Here is a 13,348-nt window from a genome sequence, read left to right on the forward strand (position 1 = left end):
ATAGTGGGTATCTTTTTTTGTTTAGGCACTGGTACTCAATAGTATTCATTAGTGTCCGTTTTATTAAGTATATTCGGTGCATAATAGTTTTTATTTCTTTGCGTCTAATCATTTTTCGAATTAAAATAAAGTTTGCACCAATTTACAGATTTTGTTTGCCTTTTAATTCTATAGGGATTTTAAAGCAAGTACTAGTACCAACCAATAAGTACTCATTTCCAATGAATAGTTATTAGTGCAATTTAGTATACTAGGCTACTGCAGTTACATAAAATACACACTTGTTAGTTTGAAGCAATAAATGTTCATTGTTACGCTTGTCGTCATAAATCTCTTAATTTATTGCAGATAAATATAGGAGTGACAGTAGGAGGAGAACAATGGGCAAAAGACTTCAAAATAAGGCAGACCTAATACTGCTGTATCATCCTTTAATGCATTCAGAAGATGCCAAACATTTGAGGAGAAAAAATGGGTTTGGCTGTACAGTATGAATACGTCAGTAATGCAGGTGTACATTATAAACATAATTCTAAAAAATAAATAAAATATTCAAATTCTTGATTAAATACTTTGGATACTTATTTAGTAGTATTCGAATGGATTGCTTGCGACATCTAGTGAACTAATGGGTCCATTGCAGCTGGGTATTTGACAACGTGGACAGGAATTTTAGGATAAAAAAATAAAAAATAAATGTATATAGCGATGTGTGCATTTTTAAAAGCTGCAGTGGGTCACCAAAGTAATATTCAGAAGTAAATATATGAATAGATGAATATAAAAAAGTTTTAGATTATAGCACTGCAGGACATTGCTTGACATGTCCACTAACCAGCTATTTCAGCTATAACTCTTATCAGTTATAAAAATTAGACTAGGTCAGGTGAGAGGTGAAATTTATACTTTTCATTTTAATTTTCAGTTCAAAGCCCTAATGATCATAGAGTGCAAATACATTCGAAATGCAATAATGATCTTCACAGAAAAATATAAATGATACTGTCATAAAAAGATATTGCATGAAATTCCAAAAGCAGCAAATTCAGTTTGATTTGCATCACACAGACAATACACATTGACACAACAGTTATGGATAGCTTTATGCATGGATACAACTCGATACAAAGACATTCTATATTTCTATATAGACAATTTTTGGTCCATACAAGAAACTTTTTTTCCCTCATAACTGAAACTGCAGTACATTCAGCAGCTTCCTGCTCAGCTTGAGAAGCGCATGCAGTTTGACAATGCACCCACAAATACTTATTATCATTTGAAATGAAACGTCGACGTCAAAATAAATAGAAACAAGCCCGGCATACATACACAGACAGAAAAGTGAAGGAAATGCTTGTTTTGTTGATGCCGTCTTTTTAACATGCGTCTGAATCAATTAAACCAAATTGGCACTGAGGAGAAATGCATTACTGAGATGATCTGAAGCTACTATTTTATTGTAATGTGTCGACCTCAGTGATTGAGTGAAGTAAGTGGGCACTCAGTTTAGGGCGATACTGGCACGAGAAGTTCTGGAAAGGTCAAAGCAGCAGCTTGTGTGTGTATGTGTTAATGGCTCTCATTAGCACCTTTCATCTGATGTTCTCCTATTATCAGAAAAAATTCCTCTGATAGTAGGCAAAACCCACACAAATGTACACACAAACACACACACAGCTTAATTTATAGCATCTGGTACAAAAGGGCACGTACAAACAAACACACACACTCGCGCACACACATACAACAAAGCATGTACAAATAGTTACCTGTTCAATATCTGCTAACAAACACACACACACACAGACACACACAACTTTAAACATACATGAAGACACACGCAGAAGTGTTGGGTGTTTTCTGTAGGTATGGCAAAGTAAACAAGCTCCACTCGCTCTCTTCTTTCTCCACGGCCGAGGTGGTTCAGATGAAAGGGTTCAGTGATGCTCCTCTACTCGGGTAAACATTGCCCTAAGAGAAGTCATAGAAACACTCTTTAACCCTCTCTTAAATGTTGTGTGCTTGTAGTAATAAAAAGACTAGTGCTGGGTAGATCACTTACAAACTGTAATCCATTACTGAACATAACTGCATGATAAAAATTTGTACTATATTGATATAAAAATACAATGAGAATGAAAATGTATTCAATGCTTTGTTATCACCATCATGGAGTGCATTAAACACCACATGACGACAGGGTCTCCCAAACAAGGGTTTGTGAAGGAACTGAAGGGGATTCGTAAATTGATAAAAAGCAAATAATTAAAGGAATAGTTCACCCAAGAATGAAAAATGTGAATGAGTTGATTTTGTCTTTGGAACAGATTTGGAGAAGTTTAGTATTACATCACTTGCTCACCAATGGACCCTCTGCAGTGAATGGGTGCCGTCAGAATGAGATAAACAGCTGATAAAAACATCACAATAATCCACAAGTACTCCACACAACTCCAGTCCATTAATTACAGTCTTATGAAGTGAAAAGTTGCGTGTCTGTCCATCATAAAAATTTAAATCATTAAACCATCACCAGAAAACGTATCCATAATCCATAATAACGCTTTCTCCAGTGAAAAAGTCCACCCCCCTGTTTTCCTCTTACATCAACATTCACCGACATATTTGTTTGGACTGTTTTTGCTTGTAAATAGTGCTTGATCTTTGCATATTTTTCTCCTGATTCTAGCGAGACAACTTTTTCATTAAAGAAAGAATATAAGAGGACTCGTATTTTAGCCAAAAGCAACAGTTTGAAGTTAATTGATGGACAGGTTGATTACTGTGACGTGTTGGCTGTTTACACTCTTATTCTGACGGCACCCATTCACTGCAGAGGATCCATTATTGAGGAATTGATGTAATGCTAAAATTCTTCAAAAAGAACTCATCTACATCTTAGATGGCCTGAGGTTGAGTAAATTTTCATTTATTGACTCTTAGCATAAAAAGAAGATCATGCTTACAGTAAAAGGGTTGACAGACATTGGTCGCGGGACTTTAGGGACAGACTCAGGGGCAGGAAATGAGTTGAAACCTACAAACAAACAAGCCAACAGGATAAAAATAGCACACATTTCAGTTCAGGTCAACAAAACGGCCTCTCTCCGTCATCTGGAGTTTTCACTCTGCAGTGTCTCTCCTTAAGCACTAATTCCTGACTGATTCTTTTCATTGATTAATGGACTATTTAAAGAACACAGGTTGCACTGCAATTAAGCAGATTTAAAGACTAAAGCTTGCTATACTTACCGTTTGCTTCCTGGTTACTAGACTGTTGGTGTGAAAAAGCACTTTGGGTGGTGGGTGCAGGAAAAGAGACAGACTGAGGAAAGACGACTGAGGAGGAGGAGGCATCATCTGTCAATCAAAAAGACATAATGTCTAGAACTCTGCAGTTAAATACAACAAACATGAATCTATCTATCTATCTATCTATCTATCTATCTATCTATCTATCTATCTATCTATCTATCTATCTATCTCTCTGTCCATCCATCCAACATCTGATTGAATCAATCAGTCTTTCCATCTATTAATCCATCCATCCATTATAGTTATGTCTATATGTATGTGTAGATCAGTCTCTCTGGACCACAAAACCAGTCATAAGGGTCAATTTCTGTAAATTGAGATTTATACACTATGAATAAATAAGCTTTCCATTGATGTATGGTTTGTTAGGATAGGACAATATCTGACCGAGATACAACTATTTGAAAATCTAGAATCTGAGGGTGCAAAAATATCAAAATATCAAAAAGTTGTCCAAATGAAGTTCTTAGCAATGCATATTACTTATCAAAAATTACGTTTTTATGTTTTTACAGTAGGAAATCGACAAAATATCTTCATGGAACATGAACTTAATATCCTAAAGATTTTTGGCATAAAATAAAAATCAATAATTTTGACCCATACAATGTATTTTTGGCTATTGCTACAAATATACCCCAGCGACTTAAGACTGGTTTTGTGGTCCGGGGTCACATATAGTGTTGTGTTTTACTTTGTGATGTAAAAGACAGTTTGCATGTTTGAAGTCAGTGTTCAGGAATTCAAGATAAATGTGCTGACAGCTAAAAACGAAGTGTATTATTTCCTCTGACACTATTAATTCAGCCAATAATAAATCCAACAGACCACTCTCTTTGCATTGGAATTTCACCAGGTGACATCACTGTTTTTGTTGGCTTTGAGATCTGCCACTAGGTTTACAGCATTTGTGGGAGTAAGCATTTTATTTGATTTATTAGAAGTAGTTCCGCAACAATAGTTCTGCACGGGAACACCAGCATATCCGATTATCAGATTCATTGCTTTATGGATTAAGTTCCTTTTAAGCCAAGTACACTCTGTCAGATTTATAGCACTGTAAAAATGTATCCTTCACAAGACATAACTATGGGCTTGTGTCCCACAATCAGATTAATGCTGACCCTTGAAATGTCCATGTATGTCACTGGTAAAATAAAGGCTTGGTAAATCTGCAGTCAAGAACCTACTGAATGCATTTCTTAATGGTCAGTTTCTAAGATAACCTCAGTCCATAAACATATTTTATTTGATAGAATGCAAAGATAAAAATTGATCCTATCTTTCCAAAAGTGCTGATAACATCAAACTTCAAAAACTGCATTGTGCTGCTGAATTGTAGTCTTCCTGTTTTCTTAAAGTCAAAATATAAAGTGAACACGGGTGCACATTTCTCACCTGAGGCTGTGCTTTTGAAGGGGTTACTGGGAGACAGAACGGGCTGGGCGCAGCTGGCTGTAGAATTGAAGGGGTTTGGGAAATCTGAATCAGAGAGGGAAAAAAGTGTGGTTATGTGTCTCTCATTAGCACAAACTGTACTTTGGATTCAATCCCTGTTTTGGCTTAATTATTGTGAATTTGCAGATGTTTCCATCTCTGAGATCTTTTGAGGTCATGCTATAAGATCATCCAGTTGTTGCATGTCACACTCAGGCTATGGATCTGTTTAGAAAAACTCTGGGAAATGGGATAATTCAGGATCTATATATTTCAATCTTCAAAAATAACTGCTTTAGATTAAGACTAAGTTAAAGTTGAAAACCCAAAGGCAATGCCCAGTGTACATCACAATCAGTTCCGGGTGGGTTATCTAGATAAACTACTACTCTGAATTGCTCACTTGCAAACGTTTGAGATCCAGAGGTGGCCTCTGGAACACCTGGGGAGCTAAAAAAAGAGAGAAAAATAGACTGTCATTTTAACAGTAATGCTGGTTGGAAGATATTGTTTTTCTATATTTTTGGCTTATGTGTAATAACTTCTATTTTATTGTAAGTTGTACCTTGCAGGGGTGGAACTGGAGGATAGTCGGTTACTAAAGAGGGTGCTATACTGAGGCGGTCCATCAGAGGGAGCTGTTGTGATGGCTACAAAAGTGTAAAAGGATGGTCAAATCTACATACTGTATGTAGCAACAAAACCTTTTAGGTTATTTTGATATATTGAGATTTGTTTGGAATTATCTTATGGATTGGCTTAATAATGTTATAAGAAAAAAAGAACAGAAAATACCCAGAATCTTCTTTCTTACCTGTGACAGGTGTGTTGTCTGCCAACACTTTATCAAGCTGTGAAAAGGCTGCATACTTATCCTGAGTGACAGGGGACGGAGCAGCAGAACTTAGAGTGTTGTGGGCGTGGCTTAGACCCCCAAAATCCAAACTCAGCGATTTAGGGAATGCTCTAAATGGAGCCCCACCCCCAGCTGACAGAGTGCGACCTGAACCAATCAGAAAGGCCATCAGTTATTGAGCTCTAAATGCTTTTGCAGTCAGCGCTATTGTTACCTAAAACTATTAAAAAATACATTTGTGAGAAAAAAAAGTGAAAATGAAAAAAGTTTAAGTTAAAGCACAAAAATGACTAAAACTGAAACTGAAAAAAAAAATCAATTAACCTTAAAAAAACAATAATAATAAGAATGCCAAAAGCACATAATACAATGACTAAAATATAAAAATTAGGGCTGTCAAATGATTAATCACGATTAATCACATCCAAAATAAAAGTTTTGTTTACATAATATATGTGTGTATACTGTGTATATTTATTATGTATATATAAATACACACACATGCATGTATATATTTAAGAAGAATATGTTATGTTTATATATTAAATATATTTATATATAATATAAAATATAAGAATATAAATATATAAATGTATATACATGTAAATATTTTCTAAATATATAATTTAATATATAATATATAATATATAATAATATATATATAATAAATATATAAATATATAATATATACATAATAAATATACCCTGTACACATACATATATTATGTAAACAAAACTTTTATTTTGGATGTGATTAATCGTGATTAATCATTTGACAGCCCTAATAAAAATATCAGCTAATTCTAAATTTTAATAAATACTACCTAAGTTTATAACCCTGTTTGAAATGCATGAAAAATATTTTTGATGTTTTAAGTTTTTAGAATGTAACCTCTACATTTTTCCCCCAAACATTCTGAAAAGTATCTAAATCTTAAACCTACACATGTTCAGATTCAAAGGAAAAAGTCAGACACCCAGGCAATTCTATACTATATATTTTTTTTTACCATTCCAGTGCAGAACTCGGTGACACAAGGCTAGAGTGATGCTGCTTCTATGTGCTTATGCTTGTTCTAGAAGCATCATTCAGCGGTTGTTAAGGTATTCTGGCTGGTTGCTAGGTAGTTGCTCACTGGCCCAAGTCAAAAGGTCTCACCCCTGAGTTTCTATGACATCCTATTCTCTTTAATTCTAAAACTAACTTACTAACTATTGATAAGCAGCAAATTAGTAGTTTATTGAGGCAAAAGTCATAGTTGATGGTTTGTTAATAGCAAGAATTGGACCTTAAAATAAAGTGTGACCTATAATATTAATACTCCAGTATATTCTACAAATAAGTCTACACATTCTTCCACATCAACAGGTTATGTGTGAGTACAGACGTGAAACAAATTAGGCGATTTTCTAAATATACCTACACTTTAAAGCCTGTGCCTTTTTCATTATCAAAGAGCAGATTGTCTCTCCTTGACCTGGCAGAGCTGTGACGTGAGGCTTTGAAGTAGCTGGCTGGAGCGGGTGCAGGACACATTCAGTATCATTCTGTGACTTTAGCATGGCACTGCTGGTATTTAGAAACTCCGTCTGAGGCCACTGCAGTGAGAAACATCTCTGAAGCTGGGCTGCACTGGGTGATGAGCTAAGGTGTTTTTTAAAATAGCTTCTTAGCTTTTGTAGCTTGTTTCACTGTACTGGCTTACATAATACTGTGGCCACAAACTGCTGACATTCTGAATGTATTTATCTTACACTAAGACTAGCTTGGTCATTTGATCTTGATCTAAACCACAGTCTTTCCACTCGTTTCTTGTTAACAGCATTATTCCATGGGGGAACAATTCTGCATAGCGTCAAGCTTTTCCTCTGCCTCTTTCTGTTTTTTTTTTTTATTATAACCTCACATATGCACAAACTTTATATGTGCACATTAATGAATGCATTTTCTTTTTGCTTGTCAAGGCTGGCTCAGTCAGCATTGCAGCCAGATGCTCTGAGGTATAGCTGTCTAGTGTCTGCATTGCACAATCACTCATATTCACATATATCGTTTAAGCGACTTACCTAAAGTAAAGCTGTTTTTGAAAGTGCTACTTGCTGTGAAATAAAGGATAAGGAAAGGAAGATGAGATTAAATGCAACTGTTATGGCTTAATAGTGAAGAAAGACTTGAGGGACAATGAATTTTTAAACACTACAGAAATGAAAATATACATTGCAATCTACTAGTAGATTAAAGTGCTTAGTTCTAATTTAATATAAAATGTTTTAGCAATTTTTAAGTGAAAAGTCTACATTTACAAGGATGTCACAAATTTGCTTACAGTTGATTAGTGGTTTTTAAATAATGCAGAATTTTAAATATTACTTTCTAATCTGAAAGTATACTGAATATATTATTTATATTATTTATCTTCTTTTAATTTTAAATCATAACATTTAAAACAAAGTTTTTTTTTATTCTATTTATTTACAGGTTTAAATAAAAAGAAGCCTTTTTGGACTTTTTGGACCCTATTATATACTTACAGAAATGTATTTTATGTGATAGACACAATCCATATGTGTGTGTGTGTGTTTGTACCTGAAGGACGTGGAAGGGCTGGAAAGGAGGAGGGATGATTCTGGTGTCCGATTCCAGAAGAAATTGTTCCTGGCCTCTGTCTCTCCACACCACTTAACAATGTGTCTGATAGAGAGCGAGGAACAGACATTTAAAAAATTAAAATTAAAAAGAATAAATCATAGTCTAATGATGACTCACAGTACAGTACATCTGTGTTAATAATCAGGAGAGGAGGGAGGTAGACAAGACAGAAGGAGGGGGAAGAGAAGACCGGAAAAGAGGAAGAAAAACAGATTGAATAAAGGAAAGAAGAGCAGATGGGTAGAGAAGAGAGTTTGAAGGCTGTACCTTTAATGGGATGATCTCTGAAGCTCTGTGAGCGAGTTGGCCTGGCAGTGAACACCTCAGTACGGCTATCAGCTGGGGAGACAGCAGGAGCTCTGTCCCATATTGACAACTGGGACTGGGACTGTGGGAATACACACACACACACACACACAGTATAAAAAATCAGATCAGCACCCTCGGCGTGACACATTTTGGGGCTGGTTTTCAGATCAGAGATGAAAGCATGTTAGAAAGCTTGATCTAAAACCCTCTTTCATCAGAAATGTGCTCACATTAGTTCATTATTAGATCTAATTCATTAAATTGAAATTACAGTTTTAAACTTCTTTACTGACACTAAGCCTATGTTTTACTCCATTTTCTTTGTAAAATAATTGTATGCAAATTTCTCTTATGATTTAGTTCATTTAAAGCTGCAGTCTATAACTTGCATCTTGCGGAAGAACATTGTAGCCGGAGCTACTTCTCTCTGTTTATGTCTCTGACGAATCACACTGGTACTGCTCTACTCCAGTACTAAATAGTCTCATTATAGGTGTACCGTAGTGATTCAGGACAAGCCTAAAACACGGTTTGGAAAATTGATTCATGGTGTACTCGCTTATTATATAAATTTTATAAATTTTGAACACAAAAAAAGTTACGGATTGCAGCTTTAAGTGAAATTGTAGTTTTAAAGCACTGACAATAAGCCAATTTAAATGTTCTATTTTTCTTTGTAAAATCATTTGATGCATTTTCTGTCCGTAATAATAATATATAATAATAATTATTAAAGTAAAATTACATCTTTAAAACTTTACTGACACTAAACATATTTGTATAACCTATTTTCCATCTAAAAGCCTTTGTAATTTGCATTTATAATAATAAGTATTGATAATAATATTACTGAAAAAGAAATGACATTAAGGATTAATTTTATTATCATCATTGCCACCACCATTTTTGCTCTGTTAGTCTAAGAATAATAATAAAATGATTTTCATTTAGCATAATAATAATAATACATTTAATAAACCAATATATAAAATAAATTTAATAAGAGATCGTTGACCTTTTTTATCATTTCTCTCTCATTTTCTTGTGTCTATTCAAATCTATTTTAAATTCTTGAGCTTTCCTCGTGTTTTCCTCACCAGTGTGCGGGTGGGCCGGGCTGTGGGGTTCAGAGGATGTCCAGGCGGAGGCTGATTCTGAGCGGGCCCGTGTGGAGCTGGAACAGCCTGAACCCCTGGAGCCCATGGTGACTCATTCACATCCCTCCGGATCTTGCTCTTAGAGAAATGCCTGGAAAAACAGACACTTCTTAGTATCGCATTCTTTGACTTTGATCTATAGATAATGCAGGGAGAAAAGGCTGAATGGTTCATCATTCAGTTTGATCCACACTGAAACTGTCTTCATGAACACACTTTTTTTTTCACTCACCATTTCTTTCTCTCATATTTGTCCTGCAAGAACTCTTTCAGCTTCTGTGTGTCACGTGCGTCGAAACAGCCATCTGTTTTGGGGTCAAATATGCAGAGCCAGGTCCTCCTTCCAACCTAATGACCCCATAAACATAGTTAATCTCCTTTTAAGGCCTCATTAACAAAGTTTACACAGCCTGTAACAGGCTAATCATCATATAGCACAGAGTACCTCCAGATGCATTTTAATGTAAAATTGAGACTGCGCAGCACTACTTAGAAAGCATGTTTCATCTTTGTGGTTATGTTTGCAATTAACTTAAAAGCTTTATTATTACTGAACATTAATAGTTAATGTAAACATGTCAAACTGCTACTGTTTGTTGCATTACAAGGAATGATGTATGATGTTTCTGAGGTTCTTTAACAAGTTAGACTTTGACCCAGATGCTCAGTGACATAAATGACAAAAAAGGAGTCCAAATGCACACCTTTTTTAGCATCGAATAAGCTTAGATGCAGTTTATCAGGCTCAGTTATGCTTTGTGAATGTATATGGATTAGTAACGATTTAGCCATGTGGTTTTCATTTATCATGTGCTTCAATGTCATCACTAGCATTGATACTTGCTGTGCCTGTCTGTTCCTTCTCATACTCAACGTGCTTTACTGACAGTAAGAGGAGGAATGAGTCAGATGAATTTTTTGCCAGTGTTATACAAGCAACGGCGCCCACCCTCTGAGCATTCAGAGTTGGCTTCAACTGCAATGAGCAAAAATCCTGTAGTGCCAATGGTGGGTGTGAATGAGAGTATGTGTGTGTCGGTTGGGGAGTGAAAGAGCAGTGTCTGTACTTGTACCCATTCCCCCATGTAGATTTGCTCATACGCTCATGGGAAAACCACAGTATATTATGTACTAAAAACTCTATATATATTATGCTGTGCCCACACACCATTTAAACACAGATGATTTAATACAAAACTTAACAGAGGCTCTCAGTGTTAAGCTATCTAACATTCGCTCAATGCACTACTAAGTTCGCCTGCTTTTGTAGTTTATATTATTACAGACATCAAATGTTTCCAGTCTTTCATTTCTGCCGAAAATAAACTGTGAAAGTCTATCCCTCACACATGTGGTATTTTCTATTAATAGAATTTAGAGTATGTTACTTATGAGGTTGTTGACATGAGACATAACATATGTCTACGCAAAATATGTTCTATATTTTTTTACTTTTTGTGGCTATTGTTATTAAGTTTTAGCACTATATAATCTTTACATGTGTATATGTAAATAATATGTTCCCTTTTAATGTTAGTCAGTGTTGAGTTTTTCCTTAAGACTCCTATGTAAACGCCACATATTTTGATTATTAACTGGACATATGTTAACTAGCAATAATGTATTTTTTTTTTAAATCAGGCACCAAATAGAGATCACTTTATTTACTTTGGGGTCCAGGGAGGGTATGATATGATATACGGACATGCAAGGGAGACAAACTACCACGTTACGTTAAATTATATTAAACATTTTAATTGTGTTGGTGTTAATAGCTGGACATTTTCCCATCCTGTACCCCCTTCCTGTCTCATATACTCTCCTATCATAATAAAAAGGCAAATATGCCCAAAATTAATCTTTAAAAATATTTTAATTGTAAAAAAGAAAAAAAGAAAGAAAGAGATTGATTTCATCCTACATTACCTCAAAAATAAAAGGCAACTGGTTAGCAGCTGTCTCCCGTTCAGAAACTCGCACGGCATCTTTTATGTTCTAGTAGACCTGTCACTCACCTCGTTGCCATGGTTTTGCAAGAACTCCACTTCCTGTTGGGAGAAGGTTGTCATGGAAATAGACTTAACTCTATGGGGTGGGTTGAGCCCTCTCCTGCAACAGAAACAAACTGCGTGGTTAAACGCGACACTGGGAAGAAACGTTGGCACTGATTTGAACACAGACAGTAGAAACGTGTGAGATAAACGGTGCGGGGTGTGAAAGGGCCGTAAACGTGATAGTAGAACCTCTAGCAGCAACAAATTACAAAACCGTGCACCCTCCGGAGTGCAGCTGCATACTGAAATCGTGTAGAAATCGCAGTGGAATCAAACCATTCATTTGCGGACATGCAGAAAACACGCTCGTATGGATGCCAAACCTAAAACTCGTGAGGGAATGATACGTAACGCAGGCAAGCAAGACTGGGACACGCCTGAAAACGACAAAGTAGTAATTACCGACTCTCTTGAACAGTTGTAAACACAACTAGAGATCTCTCAAACTCGCGCGGACTGCGCTACATTGTAGCCGCGTATTTTCCAGAGTGCGCTGAAGAGTAGCCTAAACAAAACATAAGCATCTAAGTGACTTGATCACTAGGCTGTCATAATCGCATATGCATTAGCACTCACAGCATTCCAGAGCACGACGTGCACACGAAGCAGCCCACGGTGATGTCGATGTAAGTCACCCCGGGCTGACTGCACTCGAAGCAGTGCTTGTTCACTCCCGTCTGGGCGAGCTCTCGGACCTTGCGGGCGCATATCTCCTGGTTGTCCCGGTGCTTTCGGTTCGACATGCTGCTGGTGTCCTGCAGTCGCGCGCACCCCCTGGCCCCCAAGGCGTTCACGCGCCCGCCGTTGCGCTTGAGTTCCCCCGCCGTGGTAGCCTCTGTTTCTTCTCACGCCCGCATTCTGAGAGCGACTATGCGGCTGGGGGTCTTCTCATGCGCTGACTTGAACTGACATGAAACGATGTTGCATGCGTAGTTTCCCGTGGTCGTAGTTTACAACCGCCCTGATTATTTATTCATTGCTGCGGGTTTCTCCTCTGGGCGCAAAAGAAAATCCGGGCTCATTATTCTTCCTCCCTCTGCTGATTCCTCTCCGGTATCACACACCGTTCAGACTCTGCTGTTGCGCACCCGTCTGTCCTCTCACAGATCCCGGGGAGATTGCGAGCAGAAAGCAAGACGAGGGCGAAGGAGGCAACTCTGCGCCTCTGGAAAGCGCAGCGGGATAAGTGAGGATTAATCTGCTTAACAATATCTTGTTTATGATGGCTGCGTGCTCATTATTCCGTGCTAATTTATTTCCAGTGCTACCCAGCGACGTGAGATTTTTATCTTGGACGCGAGTAGGGTTTATCACGCCCTTCTGTATGACGTTTGAAATAAAAAATGCTGTCCTTCGTGTGTTTATTAACTCTTTACATGAAGTGCCCAGTCAACACGCAGTGTCCCTCATTGCACCGCGACTGAAAAAGAATAGCGTAGGGTTCAAATGGAGAACACTTTAGATGAATTTGAAGTGAGTGCATCCTGTTGACACATTCTTGTGTTAAATCACATTAGCGGAGACAGTTATACAGATGTAACGTTGTCCTGGTTCGTGATCCTACAGA

The 13,348-nt window shown here is 36.9% G+C and overlaps 1 protein-coding gene across 1 annotated transcript; it reads right to left on the bottom strand.

Moving 5' to 3' along the window:
- Window positions 1-894: 894 nt before the first annotated feature.
- On the bottom strand, window positions 895-13,321 carry LOC109059542 (arf-GAP domain and FG repeat-containing protein 2-like). The gene is made up of 14 exons (XM_042727052.1): window positions 12,358-13,321; window positions 11,743-11,836; window positions 9,960-10,075; window positions 9,668-9,818; window positions 8,529-8,649; window positions 8,199-8,303; window positions 7,679-7,711; window positions 5,570-5,758; window positions 5,321-5,405; window positions 5,159-5,205; window positions 4,717-4,800; window positions 3,256-3,363; window positions 2,970-3,040; window positions 895-1,974 (listed from the first exon to the last, which is right to left on the bottom strand). Exons 1-14 carry the CDS (start codon window positions 12,522-12,524, stop codon window positions 1,927-1,929), a joined length of 1,419 nt encoding a protein of 472 aa, XP_042582986.1. The 5' UTR covers window positions 12,525-13,321; the 3' UTR covers window positions 895-1,926.
- Window positions 13,322-13,348: the final 27 nt, after the last annotated feature.

Source organism: Cyprinus carpio, chromosome B7 (genome assembly GCF_018340385.1).
Source record: "Cyprinus carpio isolate SPL01 chromosome B7, ASM1834038v1, whole genome shotgun sequence".
Classification (NCBI taxonomy): domain Eukaryota; kingdom Metazoa; phylum Chordata; class Actinopteri; order Cypriniformes; family Cyprinidae; genus Cyprinus; species Cyprinus carpio.